We start from the raw sequence: 17,965 nt of genomic DNA, 5'->3' as shown, positions 1-17,965 counted from the left end.
ACAGGAATTCAGGTTGGGCCTCCGGTTAATAGGTTAGTCCCAAAAATGATATAAAAGTGTAAAGTAAAGCCCATAAACATCCAAAACAGGTAATATAATAGCATGGAACAATCAAAAAATCAAAAATTATAGATACGTTGGAGACGTATCAGCCATCTTATTGATCATCTCAGCAGTAAATCTCAGTTAAACCCAATTCGGACATTCAAGAGGACCTAACGAATAAGCGTAACTTACTGCCAGCTGCTACCACTTAAGCATGCGTTGGTTTTTCCCTTGAAGAGGAAAGGGTGATGCAGCAAAGTAGCGTAAGTATTTCCCTCAGTTTTGAGAATCAAGGTATCAATCCAGTAGGAGGCTCCTCAAAAGTCCGACGAAAGGGGTTGTCAATCCCTTCACGGTAACTTGCGAAAGTAAGATCTGATAGAGATAATATGATAAGATAAATATTTTTGGTATTTTTATGATATAGATTGGAAAGTAAAAGATGCAAATAAAAGTAGATGGAAAACTTATATGATAAAAGATAGACCCCAGGGCCATAGGTTTCACTAGTGGCTTCTCTCAAGATAGCATAATTATTACGGTGGGTGAACAAATTACTATCGAGCAATTGATAGAAAAATGCATAGTTATGAGATTATCTAGGCATGATCATGTGTATAGGCATCACGTCCGCAACAAGTAGACCGACTCCTGCCTGCATCTACTACTATTACTCCACACATCGACCGACTCCTGCCTGCATCTAGAGTATTAAATTCATAAGAACAGAGTAACGCATTAAGCAAGATGACATGATGTAGAGGGATAAACTCATGCAATATGATATAAACCCCATCTTTTTATCCTTGATAGAAACAATACAATATGTGCCTTGTTGCCCCTACTGTCACTGGGAAAGGACAACACAAGATTGAACCCAAAGCTAAACACTTCTCCCATGGCAAGAAAGATCAATCTAGTAGGCCAAACCAAACTGATAATTCGAAGAGACTTGCAAAGATAACCAATCATACATAAAAGAATTCAGAGGAGATTCAAATATTTCTCATAGATAAACTTGATCATAAACCCATAATTCATCGGATCTCAACAAACACACCGCAAAAAGAGTTACATCGAATAGATCTCCAAGAAGAGGAAGGAGAACTTTGTATTAAGAATCAAAGAGAGAGAAGAAGCCATCTAGCTAATAACTATGGACCCGAAGGTCTGTGGTAAACTACTCACAACTCATCGGAGAGGCCTTGGTGGTGATGAAGAGGCCCTCCGTGGTCGATTCCTCCTCCGCGGAGCGCCGGTGAAGTCTCGAAGATGGGATCTCGCGGATACAAAAGGTTGCTGCGGTGGAAATAATTTCTCGTGGTGCTCCTGGATGTTTTCGGGGTACGTAGATATATATAGGTGAAGGAAGTCGGTCAGGGGAGCCATGTGGGGCCCACGAGGCAGGGGGCGCGCCCACCCTTACTGGGCGCGCCGGCCACCCTCGTGGCCGCCTCGGCTCCTTCTTGACGTCCACTCCAAGTCTCCTGGATTGCGTTTGTTCCAAAAAGATCGCTCCCGAAGGTTTCATTCTGTTTGGACTCCGTTTGATATTCCTTTCCTTCGATATACTGAAATAGGCACAAAAAACAGCAATTCAGGCTGGGCCTCCGGTTAGTAGGTTAGTCCCAAAAATGATATAAAAGTGTAAAGTAAAGCCCATAAATATCCAAAACAGGTAATATAATATCATGAAACAATCAAAAATTATAGATATGTTAGAGACGTATCAAGCATCCCCAAGCTTAATTCCTGCTCGTCCTCGAGTAGGTAAATGATAAAAACAGAATTTTTGATGTGGAATGCTACCTAGCATAATTCTCAATGTAGTTCTCTTTATTGTGGCATGATTGTTCAGATCCAAATGATTCAAGATAAAAGCTTATAAAACATAAAAAACAGTAATACTTCGAAGCATACTAGCAAATAATCATGTCCTATCAAAATAGCATAGCCAAAGAAAGCTCATCCCTACAAAATCATATAGTTAGGCCATGCTTGATCTCTATCACACAAAATACTCCCCTTATGCATAACCCCGATGACGAGCCGAGCAATTGGTTCATATTTTTTAAGCGCTTCAGCCTTTTCAATTCTTACGCAATACATGAGCGCAAGCCATGGACATAGCAATATGTGTGGTATATGGTGGTGGTTATGAAGACAAAGAGGGAGAAGATAGTCTCACATCAACTAGGCGTGTCAACGGGCTATGGAGATGCCCATTAATAGATATCAATGCGAGTGAGTAGGGATTGCCATGCAACGGATGCACTAGAGCTATAAATATATGAAAGCTCAACAAAAGAAACTAAGTGGGTGTGCATCCAACTTGCTTGCTCACAAAGACCTAGGGCGTTTTGAGGAAGCCCATCATTGGAATATACAAGCCAAGTTCTATAATGAAAATTCCCCACTAGTATAAGAAAGTGACAACATCGGAGACTCTCTATCATGAAGATCATGGTGCTACTTTGAAGCACAAATGTGGTAAAAGGATAGTAGCATTGTCCCTTCTCTCTTTTTCTCTCATCATTTTTTTTAATTTTCGTGGGCTTCTTTGGCCTCTCTTTTTATGGGCTTCTTTGGCCTCTTTTATTTTTATAAAGTCCGAAGTCTCATCCCGACTTGTGGGGGAATCATAGTCTTCATCATCCTTTCCTCACTTGGGACAACACTCTAATAATGAAGATCATCACACTTTTATTGATTTACAACTCAAGAACTAGAACAATATATGACTCTATGTGAATGCCTCCGGTGGTGTACCGGGATATGCAATGAATCAAGAGTGACATGTATGAAAAATTATGAAGGTGACCTTGCCACAAATACTATGTCAACTACATAATCATGCCAAGAGCAATATGACAATGATAACGTGTGTCTTTATAAACGGAACGGTGGAAAGTTGCATGGCAATATATCTCAGAATGGCTATGGAGATGCCATAATAGGTAGGTATGGTGGCTGTTTTGAGGAAGGTAAATAATGGGTTCATAATACCAGCAAAAGTTGCGCGACATAATAGAGGCTAGCAAAGTGGAAGGGTAAGTGTGCGTATATCCATGGACTCACATTAGTCATAAAGAACTCATATACTTATTGCAAAAATTTATTAGCCCTCAAAGCAAAGTACTACTACGCATGCCCCTAGAGGGATAGATTGGTAGGAAAAGACCATCGATTGTCCCCGACTGCCACTCATAAGGAAAGCACTCAAAGAGCATCCCATGCAACAAATTTGTCACACAACTTTTACCATACGTGCATGCTACAGGACTTGCCAACTTTAACACAAGTATTTCTCAATTTCATAATTACCCAACTAGCGCGACTCTAACATTATTACCTTTATATCTCAAAACAATTATCAAGCATCAAATCGACCATAGTTTTCAATGCACTTTATATGATAGTTTTTATTATACCCAACTTGGATGCTCATAATTCTAGGACCAAATTTATAACCATAACAAATACCATGATGTTCTAAAAGACTCTCAACATAATATAAGTGAAGCATGAGAGATCAATAATTTCTTCAAAATAAAGCCATCGCCGTGCTCTAGAAAATATAAGTGAAGCACATAGAGAAAAACTATATAGCTCGAAAGATATAAGTGAAGCACATAGAGTATTCTAATATTTTTTAAATCATGTGGGTCTCTCCCAAAAGGTGTGTACAAAAAGGATGATTGTGGTAAACTGAAAAGCAAAGACTCATATCATACAAGACGCTCCAAGCAAAACACATATCATGTGGTAAATAAAAATATAGCTCCAAGTAAAGTTATCGATAAACGAAGATGAAAGAGGGGATGCCTTCTGGGGCATCCCCAAGCTTAGGCTTTTGCCACTCCTTATTCCATAGTCCATCAAATCTTTACCCAAAACTTGAAAACTTCACAACACAAAACTCAACAGGAAATCTTATAAGCTCCGTTAGTGCAAGAAAGAAAAACCACCACATAAGGTACTGTAATGGACTCATTCTTTATTTATATTGGTGTTAAACCTACTGTATTCCAACTTCTCTATGGTTCATACCCATCGATACTAGCCATAGATGCATCAAAATAAGCAAACAACACACGAAAAACAGAATCTGTCAAAAGCAGAACAGTCTGTAGCAATCTGTAACTTTCGAATACTTCTGGAACTCTAAAAATCCTACCAAAATAGGAAGTCCTAGGTAATTTATCTATTGATCTACAACAAAAATAAACCAATGCAAAAGCATGTTTCTATGATTTATTGAATTGCTTCTCGTGCACGCAAAGTTTCTGTTTTTCAGCAGAATCAAATTAACTTTCACCCAAGGTTATCCTATAGGTTCTATTTGGCACAAACACTAATTAATATATGAAAACACATCTAAATAGAATGTAGATGATATATTTATTGAATAACAGTAAGGAAAAATATTGGGTTGTCTCCCAACAAACACTTTTCTTTAAAGCCTTTTTAGCTAGGCATTAAGATTTCAATGATGCTCACATGAAAGACAAGAATTGAAGTATAAAGAGAGCATCATAAAACATGTGAAAAACACACTTAAGTATAACATACTTCCTATGCATAGGTTTTTTATAAGTAAACAAATTATCAATGCAAGCAAAAACTAGCATATGCAAGGAAGAAGACGGTAGCAATCTCAACATGAAGAGAGGTAATTTAGTAACATGAAAATTTCTACAACCATATTTTACTCTCTCATAATAATTACATGCAGGATCATAAGCAAATTCAACAAAATAACTATCAAACAAAATATTTTCAACATGATCCACATGCATGCAAAGTTGACACTCTTCCAAAATAGTGGGACTAACATTAACTAAAGTCATGACCTCTCCAAACCCACTTTTATCAAAAACTTCATAAGATTGAGCATTATCCAAATATGTGGGATCTAAAGTTGACACTCTTCCAAACCCACTTTCAATATTATTGCAAACACTATTATCAATCTCATATTCATTATGGGGCTTAAACAAATTTTCAAGATCATAAGAAGAAGCACCCCAATCATGATCATTGCAACAAGTAGTAGACATAGCAAAACTAGCATCCCCAAGCTTAGGATTTTGCATATTATTAGCACAATTGACATCAAGAGAATTTATAGTAACATCATTGCAATCATGCTTTTCATCGAGGGAACTATCAAGTGTGGATGCAATAGCAACGATCTCATGTTTAACATAAGGAACTATAGCAAATTCGTCTTCATAAATATTGGCATCATGGCCACAAGAATAGCAAGCATCATGTTCATCAAGGGAAATTTCAATCAAATCATCGGAATCATAATTATCCATAGATTCATGCATATCATTATTTTCTTCCAAAGCAACGATCATTCTCTCAATAAATTCCTTAACATAGGCATTATGAGCAAAGTTTTCATAGCAATATTTAAGTATGTCGGAGTTTTCAGATTTGTAGAGAGTAATATCATACTGTTTAATCAAAGAAGCAACTTCATGAGCACCATTAAAAACGACAAATTCTTCAATTTGTTCGATATCATAGTAACTATAAAACACCTTTTGCATAAGAAGATAAGATTTCATTATCATTAAACTCACATAGGTAGGGAAGGTGTTTTTTAGGGTTCTTAGAGCAACAAGTAAAATCATAAATTTCACAAAGATTCCAAGCATAGCAAAGCAAACTATTTATGTGATACCATAAGAGCTTCCCTTTTCAAACAAACATTGACGCACAAAATGAGCATGCTCATCTAAGGATTTCCCATCAACTAGGCTAGTTGGGGTTTCAGCACGAGCGCATAAGGATCAAAGATGATCCAAGTAGAACACTTTAAGTGGATCCATATCAATAGTTTTTTAGCAAGCAAAGATGAAAGCACATAGAAGGCACATGGAGACACAAGCAAACATAAGATCGAACGGAAGAAGGGCGAATAAAATGGCAAGGGTGAAGTGGGGGAGAGTAAAACGAGAGGCAAATGCCAAATAATGTAATGCGAGGGAGATGAGTTTGTGATGGATACTTGGTATGTCTTGACTTGAGCGAAGACCTCCCTGGCAACGGCGCCAGAAATCCTTCTTGCTACCTGTTGAGCATGCGTTGGTTTTTCCCTTGAAGAGGAAAGGGTGATGCAGCAAAGTAGCGTAAGTATTTCCCTCAGTTTTGAGAACCAAGGTATCAATCCAGTAGGAGGCTCCTCAAAAGTCCCACGCACCTACACAAACAAACAAGAACCTCGCAACCAACGCGATAAAAGGGTTGTCAATCCCTTCACGGTAACTTGCGAAAGTGAGAAAGATAGACCCCGGGGCCATAGGCTTCACTAGTGGCTTCTCTAAAGATAGCATAATTATTACGGTGGGTGAACAAATTACTGTCGAGCAATTGACAGAAAAGTGCATAGTTATGAGATTATCTAGGCATGATCATGTATATAGGCATCACGTCCGCAACAAGTAGACCGACTCCTGCCTGCATCTACTACTATTACTCCACACATCGACCGACTCCTGCCTGCATCTAGAGTATTAAGTTCATAAGAACAGAGTAACACATTAAGCAAGATGACATGATGTAGAGGGATAAACTCATGCAATATGATATGAACCCCATCTTTTTATCCTTGATGGTAACAATACAATACGTACCTTGCTGCACCTGCTGTCACTGGGAAAGGACACCGCAAGATTGAACCCAAAGCTAAGCACTTCTCCCATGGCAAGAACGATCAATCTAGTAGGCCAAACCAAACTGATAATTTGAAGAGACTTGCAAAGATAACCAATCATACATAAAAGAATTTAGAGGAGATTCAAATATTTCTCATAGATAAACTTGATCATAAACCCACAATTCATCGGATCTCGACAAACACACCACAAAAAGAGTTACATCAAATAGATCTCCAAGAAAAGGAAGGAGAACTTTGTATTGAGAATCAAAGAGAGAGAAGAAGTCATCTAGCTAATAACTATGGACCCAAAGGTTTGTGGTAAACTACTCACAACTCATCGGAGAGGCCTTGGTGGAGATGGAGAGGGCCTCCGTGGTCGATTCCCCCTCCGGCGGAGCACCGACGAAGGCTCCAAGATGGGATCTCGCGGATGCAGAAGATTGCGGCAGTGGAAATAATTTCTCGTGGTGCTCGTGGATGTTTTCGGGGTACGTAGATATATATAGGCGAAGCAAGTCGGTCAGGGGAGCCACGAGGGGCCCACGAGGCAGGGGTGCGCCCACTCTTACTGGGCGCGCTAGCCACCCTCGTGGCCGCCTCGGCTGCTTCTTGACGTCCACTCCAAGTCTCCTGGATTGCGTTTGTTCCAAAAAGATCGCTCCCGAAGGTTTCATTCCGTTTGCACTCCGTTTGATATTCCTTTCCTTCGACATACTGAAATAGGCAAAAAAACAACAATTCGGGCTGGGCCTCCGGTTAGTAGGTTAGTCCCAAAAGTGATATGAAAGTGTAAAGTAAAGCCCATAAACATCCAAAACAGGTAATATAATAGCATGAAACAATCAAAAATTATAGATACGTTGTAGACGTATCACCAGCACATCATCAGTCTAAATAACTTGGATTACCAAAAAGCACAATCACATGGTAGAGACTAGTAATCATAGCTGAAATGGATCACTACTTTTAATATGTCAGTTAACCGAAAGATTTTAAGCACAAATTCAGTTGTTGCAACTATACCCGGTCATGGACAACCCGGCCCGTCGGCCCGAACCCGAAGCCCGACATTCGGGCCGGGCTCGGGCTCCATTTTCTGACCCGAAGCCCGGCCCGAATAAAGCCCGAAATATATAAAAAACATATTTTATTTGAAATATAGGTATAATAAATTAATATAATATCCGGAAAATGATTAATTTAATAAAGAAGTGTCACTGTTCATGTACTTCGGGCCGGGCCGGGCCGGGCTCGGGCTTGGGAATTTCTCTTCGGGCTTTGTCAAGCCCGGCCCGAACCCGACCCGGCCCGACGTTTGCCTGGGTTTAGTTGCAACCAAAGAACCAACAGAGTATCGACAATCATTCAACAATTCCCATCCAGCCAACACTAACACCACTTCTACTTCCAGATAGCCACAGTCAGAGGCGGAGCCAGGATTTCTCAAAGCCTAGGGCTAAAATTAAGTGACTACAAATAAAAACAATTGTGGCGGGACTACAAATAACATTAAATACCATGTACAGATGCATGTTAAAGTACACCACAAAGTCACATTACCAATGAAATATAAGTTCAGTTTTACTGAGAGAAGAAATCCGACAAAAGAAATAGTTAACAAAAAGTGAAATATAAGTTCATTTTTACTGTGAGAAGAAACCCCGATATCATATTAGTGAAGACTTGCTTTATTCGAGGACATCATTCTTCACCAGCAATAATAGAAGGACCGGGAACTGTAAACATAAAATAGAGTAATTAAAATCAAGATAATGGACATGTACTAAGTCAATTGTTCATATGAATTACAAATACAAAATATTATGGCCAAGTGCACAAGGTAGTAGACCATTGCATTTCCTCGTGTATTTTTTCGAGTCCTACTCGTTCCGAAGGTCATTCGTTGATGTGTATTGTTTGATGCAGCCTATTTGGATGTTGCTTGAAAAAGGATTTAATTGTCCAGGTCTTCATCATCTTGGATTGGTAATTTTTTGCTGTTAACAAATAACAATGAAATGAAATTTAGCATCACCAAATCCTTGATTTCGGTTGATAAAAAATGAACTAGGGAAAAAAGAGTACATGGTACAAGAGATCACAAGCCTAATCGGATAGATATCCAGTCGGTTGTGTAGATGGAGCAGAACAGAGCGCTAGAGGGGGCAGCTCGGATGAGGCGAGAGATGATCCGATCCGAGGCTCCGAGCGCCAGCCGACTGGGCGTAGGTCTAGACGTTCGTCCCTCTAGTCGAGCAATCGTGGCCTCGAAGGGAATTGGCGGCGCAGTGTGATTGCTTGAGCCAGATCTATTTCCTGATCAGACGAGCGAGAAGGAGATACGGTGTGGTTGAGCGCGCGATCATGGCATCGTGGGCTAATTGCGAACTGGTTGCGATGGAAAGTAGGTATACTTAGTTGGGCTATTGTCTGGGCTGATGCCTGGGCTGCGTTTACATGGCTGGGGCTGGGCCTTTTAGGGGTACAAAAATGGAAGAAAATTATTTGGACGTATAACTACTAGTTCGGCCGCGCCTGGGGCTATAGCCCTAGTTGCCCTAGGCCCAATTCCGCCTCTGGCCACAGTCGACAAGCACTAAGTAATAGAACCATCTACAATTGCTACTAGATGTACAATCTAAGAGGATGTGAACTTGGTGACGGCCTTGGTGCCCTCGGAGACGGCGTGCTTGGTGAGCTCGCCGGGGAGGACGAGGCGGACGGAGGTCTAGATCTCCCGGGAGGTGATGGTGGGCTTCGTGTTGTAGCGGGCGAGCTTGGCGGCCTCGCCGACGAGCTTCTCGAAGATTGATACGTATCTATAGTTTTTGATTGTTCCATGCTATTATATTACCCGTTTTGGATATTACCCGTTTTAGATGTTTATGGGCTTTACTTTACACTTTTATATCATTTTTGGGACTAACCTACTAACCGGAGGCCCAGCCCGAATTGCTGATTTTTTTGCCTATTTCAATGTTTCACAGAAAATGAATATCAAACGAAGTCCAAACGGAATGAAACCTTCGGAAGCAATCTTTTTGGAACAAACGCAATCCAGGTGACTTGGAGTGGACATCAAGAAGCAGCCGAGGCGGACACGAGGGTGTAGGGCGCGCCCTAGGGGAGGGGGGCACCCCCTGCCTCGTGCCCCCCCTCCCGTGGCTCCCCTGACCTACATCCTTCGCCTATATATATCTACATACCCCGAGAACATCCAGGAGCACCACGAGAAACTATTTCCACCACCGCAACCTTCTGTACCCGTGAGATCCCGTCTTGGAGCCTTTTTCGGCGCTCCGCCGGAGGGGGAATCGATCACGGAGGGCTTCTACATCATCGCCAAGGCCTCTCCGATGAGTTGTGAGTATTTTACCACAGACCTTCGGGTCCATAGTTATTAGCTAGATGGCTTCTTCTCTCTCTCTTTGAATCTCAATACAAAGTTCTTCTCGATCTTCTTGGAGATCTATTTGATGTAACTCTTTTTGCGGTGTGTTTGTCGAGATCCGATGAATTTGAGATCTCAATACATATATCAAGTGCTCTCAAATCCATAAAAGTATTCGATCCAATAATAACGAAATCTCAAAGGGAAAACTCAATTCATCACAACAAGATAGAGAGGGAGAAACACCATATGATCCAACCATATTAACAAAGCTCGTGATACATCAAGATCGTGCCAAATCAAGAACACGAGAGAGAGAGAGAGAGTAAACACATAGCTATTGGTACAAACCCTCAACCACGTGGGTGGACTACTCCCTCCTCATCATGGAGACCATAGGGATGATGAAGATGGCCTCCGATGATGATTTCCCCCTCCGACAGGGTGCCCGAACGGGCTCCCGATTGGCTTTTCGTGGCTACAGGGGTTTGCGGCAGCCAAACTTCTCATCTAGAGTTATTTTTGGGGGTTTATGCATTTATAGGATTTTTTGGCATCGATTTCACGCGAAGATGGGCCTGAGGGGGCCCACTACACTCTTGGGCGCGCCAAATGGGGGGTGGCGTGCCCTCGTGCCTTGTGGGCAGCAGCCCCCCTTCCTGTGGTTCTTTGCTCCAGTATTTTTATTTATTCCAAAAAAATCATCAAAAAATTTCATCCAATTCCGAGAACTTTTATTTCTGCACAAAAAACAACACCATGGTAGTTGTGTTGAAAACAGTGCCAGTCTGGGTTAGTTCCATGCAAATCATACCAAAACCATATAAAATTGTTGTAAACATGGCATAAATACTTCATAAATTATAGATACGTTGGAGACATATCAAGGCACCACGGCACCATCACCCCTGGGCACGCCCAAGTGCCTCGTGGGCACGTCGTGGCTCTTCTGTTAAAAAAATTGTCAAATAGTTTCACTCCATTCTGAGAAACTTTATTTCTGCACAAAAAACAACACAATGGTAGTTCTGCTGAAAACATTGTCAGTCCGGATTAGTTCCATTCAAATCATACCAAAACCATATAAAATTGTTGTAACATGACATGAGTACTTCATAAATTATAGATACGTTGGTGACGCATCAGTGCCCGGGCACACCAGCCATGTAGGACTGACGAAGGGGTCCCACGTGGACTCATCCGGAAACTCGGCGGTCTGATAGACATCTCCTTCGTCGCCGCAGTGTTAACGCCGCGTGGCGCCGCTTCGACTCGCCGCCGAGAGAAAATCCGCCTATTTAACTCGGCCGGAGCTCCGCAACCCTAGTCCATCCACCTTCCCCTCTCCGCGCCGCCAGTCCAAGCCCATCCACCTCCTCCCTCTCCTGCTCTGGCGCTCTGCCCATGCTCCAGTGGTCTGCCATGGTCCGGAGTAAGATAACCTACTACGCAGTGCTCACGTCGGAGCGTCGCGTCGAGATCCAGCAGGAGATCCGGACGAGAAAAGCCGCGCGCGCAACCGGCATCGCTGTCGGGCTGCCTCCGGACTCGTCGGAGCCGAGGGAGGAGGAGTTGGCTCCGATGAAGGTGGAGGAGGCGGAGCAGCTGCTGTCGGGCTTCAATATGGAGCAGGCGGAGGCAGAGTTTGCCGTCGCCCAGTCTGTCGAGATGGCGGAGCAGCAAGCCATCCTGGAGTCCATCCAGGATGAGGCCTGTGTGGAGGCCAACCGCACTATCCTCCAGCAGGAGCATGCGGAGTCCGAAGCGCTCTTCGCCGAACTCGATGCGGAGATAGAGGCTGGGGAGGCCGGAGCGGAGCAGCCGAAGGAGGCGGAGCTGCCGCTGCCGCCCGAGCCCGGCACGGAGATCGTCGACATCTCCTCCGACGAGTAGCTAGTTGATCGACGCAGTACTTAGGTTTATTTTAGTTTGTAATGGATTTGAGAATCTAATATGCGATGTCCGGATGCAAATGTTGAAATTTGAGACGTGTCCGATCACTGCTCGCGGACGCGGGCATTTGAAGGGCCGGATTTGCCGAGTCCCGCTGTAGATGCTCTAATTAATGAGAAATCTTTTGCCCCCTTGAACAAGTATTGTTTTCGATACGGGCTTGGGAGGAGTACACAACGGTAGATACGATGCATTCATTACACATCGACGATCCATCCCGTGTGCGGCCGCCCACACCAGTTTCCTCGTCCCCACAAGCAGCGGCACGGCTAAAAACGGGGGGACGCTTCCCTTTCATCTCGCGACTATAAAAAAGAACGGGCGGCCCTGCCTAAAGCCCCCTCTCCTCGCCTTCTCCGCCCTCCGCTCCATTCGTTTCGATCTATTTCGGCTTCTTCCTCTCCAAGCTACAGCCCCGGCCATGGCGGCGACGATCCAGTCCGTGAAGGCCCGCCAGATCTTCGACAGCCGCGGCAACCCCACCGTCGAGGTACGCGCGCATCCCGTCCGTCTCCCCGATCTGTGCGTTGTGGTCCGGTCCGACTCGATCTGGTAGGGCGGCGGGCGTACGCAGCAGCGGCTTGGTTTCGATCTTGTGATTCGGCCGTGGGTCGGGGCTGCTGGGGCGCGGGCCGTAGGTTTCTGACGCGCTAGATTCGAGGGTTTTTGGGCGGGCGGGCCGGTAGGATGCAGATTAGTGCTGCCCCTCGGCCAGACTCCCTGGGTTGTGGATGTGCTAGATTCGATGCGAGGTGGTTTGTTTGGCCGGCCGCGGTGGCGCGTGCTAGTTTATTTTGCCTGCACGTCGTCATGCGTCTCAGGGATTCGCAGATCGGCCCGGTGTTTATGTGGCCACTATGGTTTCGTGTCCTGGTTGTTGCCGAGTGTTCATCGTTTGATCTGTGCATAATGGCCGTACTTGGTGTGGAAAGTAATGTGCCGAAAATGTAAATTGATGAGTTGTCGAAGGGGTTTTGGGTGTATCAGCCTTTTATTTTCTGGAGGATATGGTAGATTTGATGCAAGGTGGTTTGTTCAGTCAGATGCTGGGCTGCATACATTTTTTTTTATTTTGCCTGCTAGGAATCCGTTTTAGGTTTTCACAGTGTGTATCCACAGATGGCTGGTCGTTCTGCTTTGCGTTTATATATAGCTAAATGTAGCTAGTATATGGTTTGTGTCCTAGTTACAGCTGTGGTGAAACATGATGCTTTGTTTGAAATGCGACATTGTTCGGATTTTATTGTTTAAACTACGCATAATGCTAAAGTGTAAACTATTTTGGCTAATCTCATGGTTTTGTGCATCAGGTTGATGTGTGCTGCTCAGATGGAACCTTCGCCAGGGCCGCTGTTCCCAGCGGTGCATCAACTGGTGAGTTATTTTGTTATTATCATCACTCTCTCCTTTTCAACCTTAAGTTTCTGCTTTGGTTTCCTGAGTTCCTGACTAGTGAAGGCACAAACTCTTATTTGGATCATTATTTACGGAATGTTATTGTATTGTTTTTGTTTTACTAATCTTGTCTGAATCTTCCCTCTTCTGTAGGTGTTTATGAAGCTTTGGAACTGAGAGACGGTGGATCTGACTACTTGGGAAAGGGTGTTTCCAAGGTTTACATCCATTTGAGCGAACTTTATCTTCACATTCTTTAACTCTATGTCATAGTTCTTTAACTCTGATGTGGCTGCTGTATATGTTCTTTTGCCTCAACTCTATGCTGTTGTTACACTAGCAATATTGTTTGTCACCTTTTGAAATTTTCCTACTTGTTTACCAAATTATTATGCCAAATGGACCAAACAGTGCTAGTGTAGCTTTTCAGTTATCCTGTTTGTGAGAACAAGTTATTTTTTGATGTTGGTTTCATCCATACAATGTTTCCTTGTGCTGTATAACTTGATATTTCTAGTTTGTGCCAGGTTGTAGATTTTTTCTTAATGTTAATGTGAACTATGATATGTTTTCTTAATGTTAATGTGGTAGGTTGTTGCATTTTTTTATATCTCATTGCCGTTTATTATATGTAGTAGCTTAGGATTATGTATTTATGAACTGAATCATCATGGGCAATATCTCTTGTGCACGCCTTATTTCCTTATTTATACTGCCCTGAAATAAACAACTCAGGATCATTTAGTCTTTATGTTTCACTATAGCTATCCTGGTTTTTTCTATTGTAGTGAATAGTCCATGTGCATGCGTAATTTAGTCTTTTCTTTGTATTTACATGTATTTCTCTTTTTCTTTCACAGGCTGTTGACAATGTGAACTTGATTATCGCACCAGCTTTGATTGGCAAGGTTAGCATTGTCCCCTTCTCTATTGTGATATGAGAGTTGAATGCATAATTCATTCAGTGCTCTATTTCCTTCTACAGGACCCTACAGCTCAAACTGAGCTCGACAACTTTATGGTTCAGCAGCTTGATGGAACCAAAAACGAATGGGGTTGGTGCAAGCAGAAGGTAGTACATAATCCACCACGAGTTTTACTTGGTGCCAATGCTAATATCCATATGCAGGTCCCCTTCTAACAGCTCAATTTCTTCTGTATATTCAGCTTGGTGCTAATGCAATCCTGGCTGTGTCACTAGCTATTTGCAAAGCTGGAGCCAGCATCAAGAAGATTCCGCTGTACCAGGTGTGCATCATTGCTGATCTCCTCTTTTAATATTCTACATTTGTTTGCTATTGCCTAAAGTCTTTCAACATGAATATATTCTTCACTGCAGCACATTGCCAACCTTGCTGGCAACAAGCAATTGGTTTTGCCTGTTCCTGCATTCAATGTCATCAATGGTGGATCCCATGCTGGAAACAAGCTTGCTATGCAGGCAATGCTCTGAACTAAGATTTTCACATCTTTCATGTTGTTTTCGCACATATGTTATTTATGCCTATACTTGCATATCTGCAGGAGTTCATGATCCTTCCTACTGGAGCTGCCTCATTCAAGGAGGCAATGAAGATGGGCGTTGAAGTGTACCACAACTTGAAGGTAATTCTTTCATCTTCTTTTTCTCTTTGCTATCATGTAGTAAAAAGTAAATTTACTAAAAGGATCATTTTCTGTGACAGTCTGTTATCAAGAAGAAGTACGGGCAAGATGCCACCAATGTTGGAGATGAAGGTGGTTTTGCTCCTAACATTCAGGTATTTCCCTGTCCTTGGAGGTTTAATATCAGATTTCCTTGCTTTGTTATGTCTTGGTGTTTTGACAACAGTTGCTGACTGTCATGTTTGGATGTATAGAACTACCGTGTTGTTATAAATTGAGGTCAATGCTTGTGGGGTGTCATCTGAGTTCTTTTTGTTTTCGGGTGTTGTAGGAGAACAAGGAGGGTCTTGAGCTCTTGAAGACTGCAATTGAAAAGGCTGGATACACCGGCAAGGTTTGTCTGCTTGAATTAATCTGTTGTAGTGCACTTCTCACTGAGCCTTTAAGTTTGTAATTGAAGGAGATTTGTTGCTTTGGAAAATTCTAGGTTGTCATTGGAATGGATGTTGCTGCTTCAGAGTTCTACAATGACAAGGACAAAACATATGACCTCAACTTCAAGGAAGAGGTAAGCAGCCCCATTGTTTATTTTGTGGTAACAATTTGTTCTCTTTTCATGAGCATTTATAACATTGCTTTCCCTTGCTGTAGAACAACGATGGTTCCCAGAAGATATCTGGAGATAGCCTGAAGAATGTATACAAGTCATTCGTGAGTGAGTACCCCATTGTGTCGATTGAGGACCCATTTGACCAGGATGACTGGGTGCACTATGCTAAGATGACTGAAGAATGTGGAGAGCAAGTTCAGATTGTTGGTGATGACCTTCTAGTCACCAACCCAACCGTGAGTGATTTGTTTTCTGTTGTGTAGGTGGGCATTTTCATTCTGTTGGATCACTACAGTTAATTTGTTGTATAATTATGTTGCGCAGAGAGTTGCGAAGGCAATCAAGGAGAAGTCATGCAATGCTCTTCTGCTGAAGGTAAACAGAAGCTGTTAATTGATTCTTCTCCTTTGGTCGTCATAGTACTCCTTCCGATCCATAATAAGTACCTGATCGGAGGGATTATGATCTGATTGTTTCATCCTTTTCATGTGTAGGTTAACCAAATTGGATCCGTCACTGAAAGTATCGAGGCCGTGAAGATGTCGAAACATGCTGGCTGGGGTGTGATGACCAGTCACAGGAGGTACATAAGAGATACCGCCTTGTTACCCCGCCGTTTTCCCCCTTGTTTCTATTGTTATTACCATTTGTATGCTTATGTACATTTGCTGTGTGCAGTGGTGAGACTGAGGACACATTCATTGCTGATTTGGCTGTTGGTTTGTCCACGGTATGATTTCATGATCTTCATTTTATTGTTTGTCTTGAGTAATTTTAATGTGACAGCTGTTTCTTCTCCTCTGGATCGATCGGGAGTAACTGACCAATGTTTCATCATGTGCAACAGGGTCAGATCAAGACTGGGGCTCCCTGCCGCTCAGAGCGGCTTGCCAAGTACAACCAGGCAAGTGGCTTTCCTGTAATTCTTGAACTGCTATTCTGTTAGACCAACAAGACTTCTTGCAATTACTAAAAAGAAATTATTCTTTCTTTTTTATCCTTTTGTTCGATGCAATGTGCTCATTTAAGAATGATTTCTCATCTGTGTTTAGCGTTAGACTGATAGTGGTTTCTGATATTCTTTTGTTCAATGTAATGTGTTTATTTGAGCAATCATGTCTTGTTTTTCTTTGTTCGGTTTCCCAAATTTACACTAAGGGGTTATTTCTTTTCCAATTGGAACAGCTTCTGAGGATCGAGGAAGAGCTGGGCGCTGCCGCTGTGTATGCCGGCCTCAAGTTCCGCGCACCGGTGGAGCCATACTAGATGGGACCTGCATCCGAGACATGATCACTCTGCACTTGTTTTTGTGAAAGTGGGCGTGTCTTAACTTGTGGAATGAACTATGGTTGAAGCTCTTAGGACTAGTCGAGCAATAATGTACCGCATGTTGCTGTGAACGGGACGGATATGTACCTACGTGCTCCAATTTTGGTCTTTGTGGTGAGCGAGCAAGCACGCCTGATTACCTTTTGGATCTCTAGTAAACTCGTATTTGGCGTCGGTTTAGTTTTGTGCAGAAAGCATGCTTTGTTCGACATTCCTATTTTACCACTGTTTTCTGTCGTCTCTGTTTTTCTTTTTATTATATACTCCCTCCGTTCCTAAGTATAAGTCTTTTTAAAAGATTTCACTATGGACTAGATACGGATCAAAATGAGTGAATCTACACTCTAAAATCTGTCCATATACATCCGTATGTAGTTTGTAGTGAAATCTCTAAAAAGACTTACATTTAGGAACGGAGGGAGTAGATGAGAAACCTGCTACAAATAGGAAATGTGAGTACATGATAGCCCACATGCCTTTATTTTCGTTTTGCTTGATGGTTACAAGGTCAGGTTAGGTAAGTTTGGACTGAAAGTTCTGCCCCCTGCGTGACGGTGGTGTCCCTGTTGGGGACAAGCAGAGTGACTAGGTTTTCCTCGCCCCTGGCGGCGGCTCCTTTCCCCGGCGCCGGGTCGATCTGGGCCCCTCTCCGATCCCCCTTTGATTCCTCCTTGAGGTGGTGTTCCCCTTGCTATTCTCACCTTTCCCTGCCCCTCGTTAAGCCTTCTGTGTATAAGTGCACACGGGCATACACCTCTCACCATCCCAATTTTCCTTTCTGTGTATCAGTGCACACGGGCATACATCTCCCACCATCCCAATTTTCCTCCGGGATGGTTCAATTTCTTCCATTTCAAGGTGTAGAGGTTGTTCAGGAGCCATGTACAACGTTGAAGACAAGTTGAAGTGCATGAATCTCTCAAAGGAGCGTCAGAGCAGAAGGGGAGCGTGGCTAAAGCAATGG

At 42.8% G+C, this 17,965-nt stretch overlaps 1 protein-coding gene across 1 annotated transcript; it reads left to right on the top strand.

Moving 5' to 3' along the window:
* The first annotated feature begins 12,289 nt into the window (after window positions 1–12,289).
* LOC123110114 (enolase) lies at window positions 12,290–17,241 on the top strand. Its single transcript, XM_044530558.1, has 17 exons — window positions 12,290–12,552; window positions 13,373–13,436; window positions 13,611–13,675; window positions 14,318–14,365; window positions 14,443–14,529; window positions 14,625–14,705; window positions 14,797–14,898; window positions 14,982–15,062; window positions 15,143–15,217; window positions 15,394–15,456; window positions 15,550–15,630; window positions 15,714–15,908; window positions 15,997–16,047; window positions 16,167–16,255; window positions 16,351–16,402; window positions 16,520–16,576; window positions 16,858–17,241. The coding sequence occupies exons 1-17, from the start codon at window positions 12,484–12,486 to the stop codon at window positions 16,936–16,938; spliced, it is 1,341 nt and encodes a 446-aa protein (XP_044386493.1). The 5' UTR covers window positions 12,290–12,483; the 3' UTR covers window positions 16,939–17,241.
* The last annotated feature ends 724 nt before the right edge of the window (window positions 17,242–17,965 follow it).

Source organism: Triticum aestivum, chromosome 5B (genome assembly GCF_018294505.1).
Source record: "Triticum aestivum cultivar Chinese Spring chromosome 5B, IWGSC CS RefSeq v2.1, whole genome shotgun sequence".
Taxonomy (NCBI): Eukaryota; Viridiplantae; Streptophyta; class Magnoliopsida; order Poales; family Poaceae; genus Triticum; species Triticum aestivum.
This window is presented reverse-complemented; position numbering and strand designations above follow the sequence as displayed.

Bases quoted from the DNA above. Each gene is read 5' to 3' on its own strand.
- LOC123110114 (XM_044530558.1), top strand. From the start codon at position 12,484: ATGGCGGCGACGATCCAGTCCGTGAAGGCCCGCCAGATCTTCGACAGC. The intron at 14,366-14,442 runs GTTAGCATTGTC...TTCCTTCTACAG, and splicing joins CACCAGCTTTGATTGGCAAG to GACCCTACAGCTCAAACTGA. The intron at 16,403-16,519 runs GTATGATTTCAT...CATGTGCAACAG, and splicing joins TGGCTGTTGGTTTGTCCACG to GGTCAGATCAAGACTGGGGC.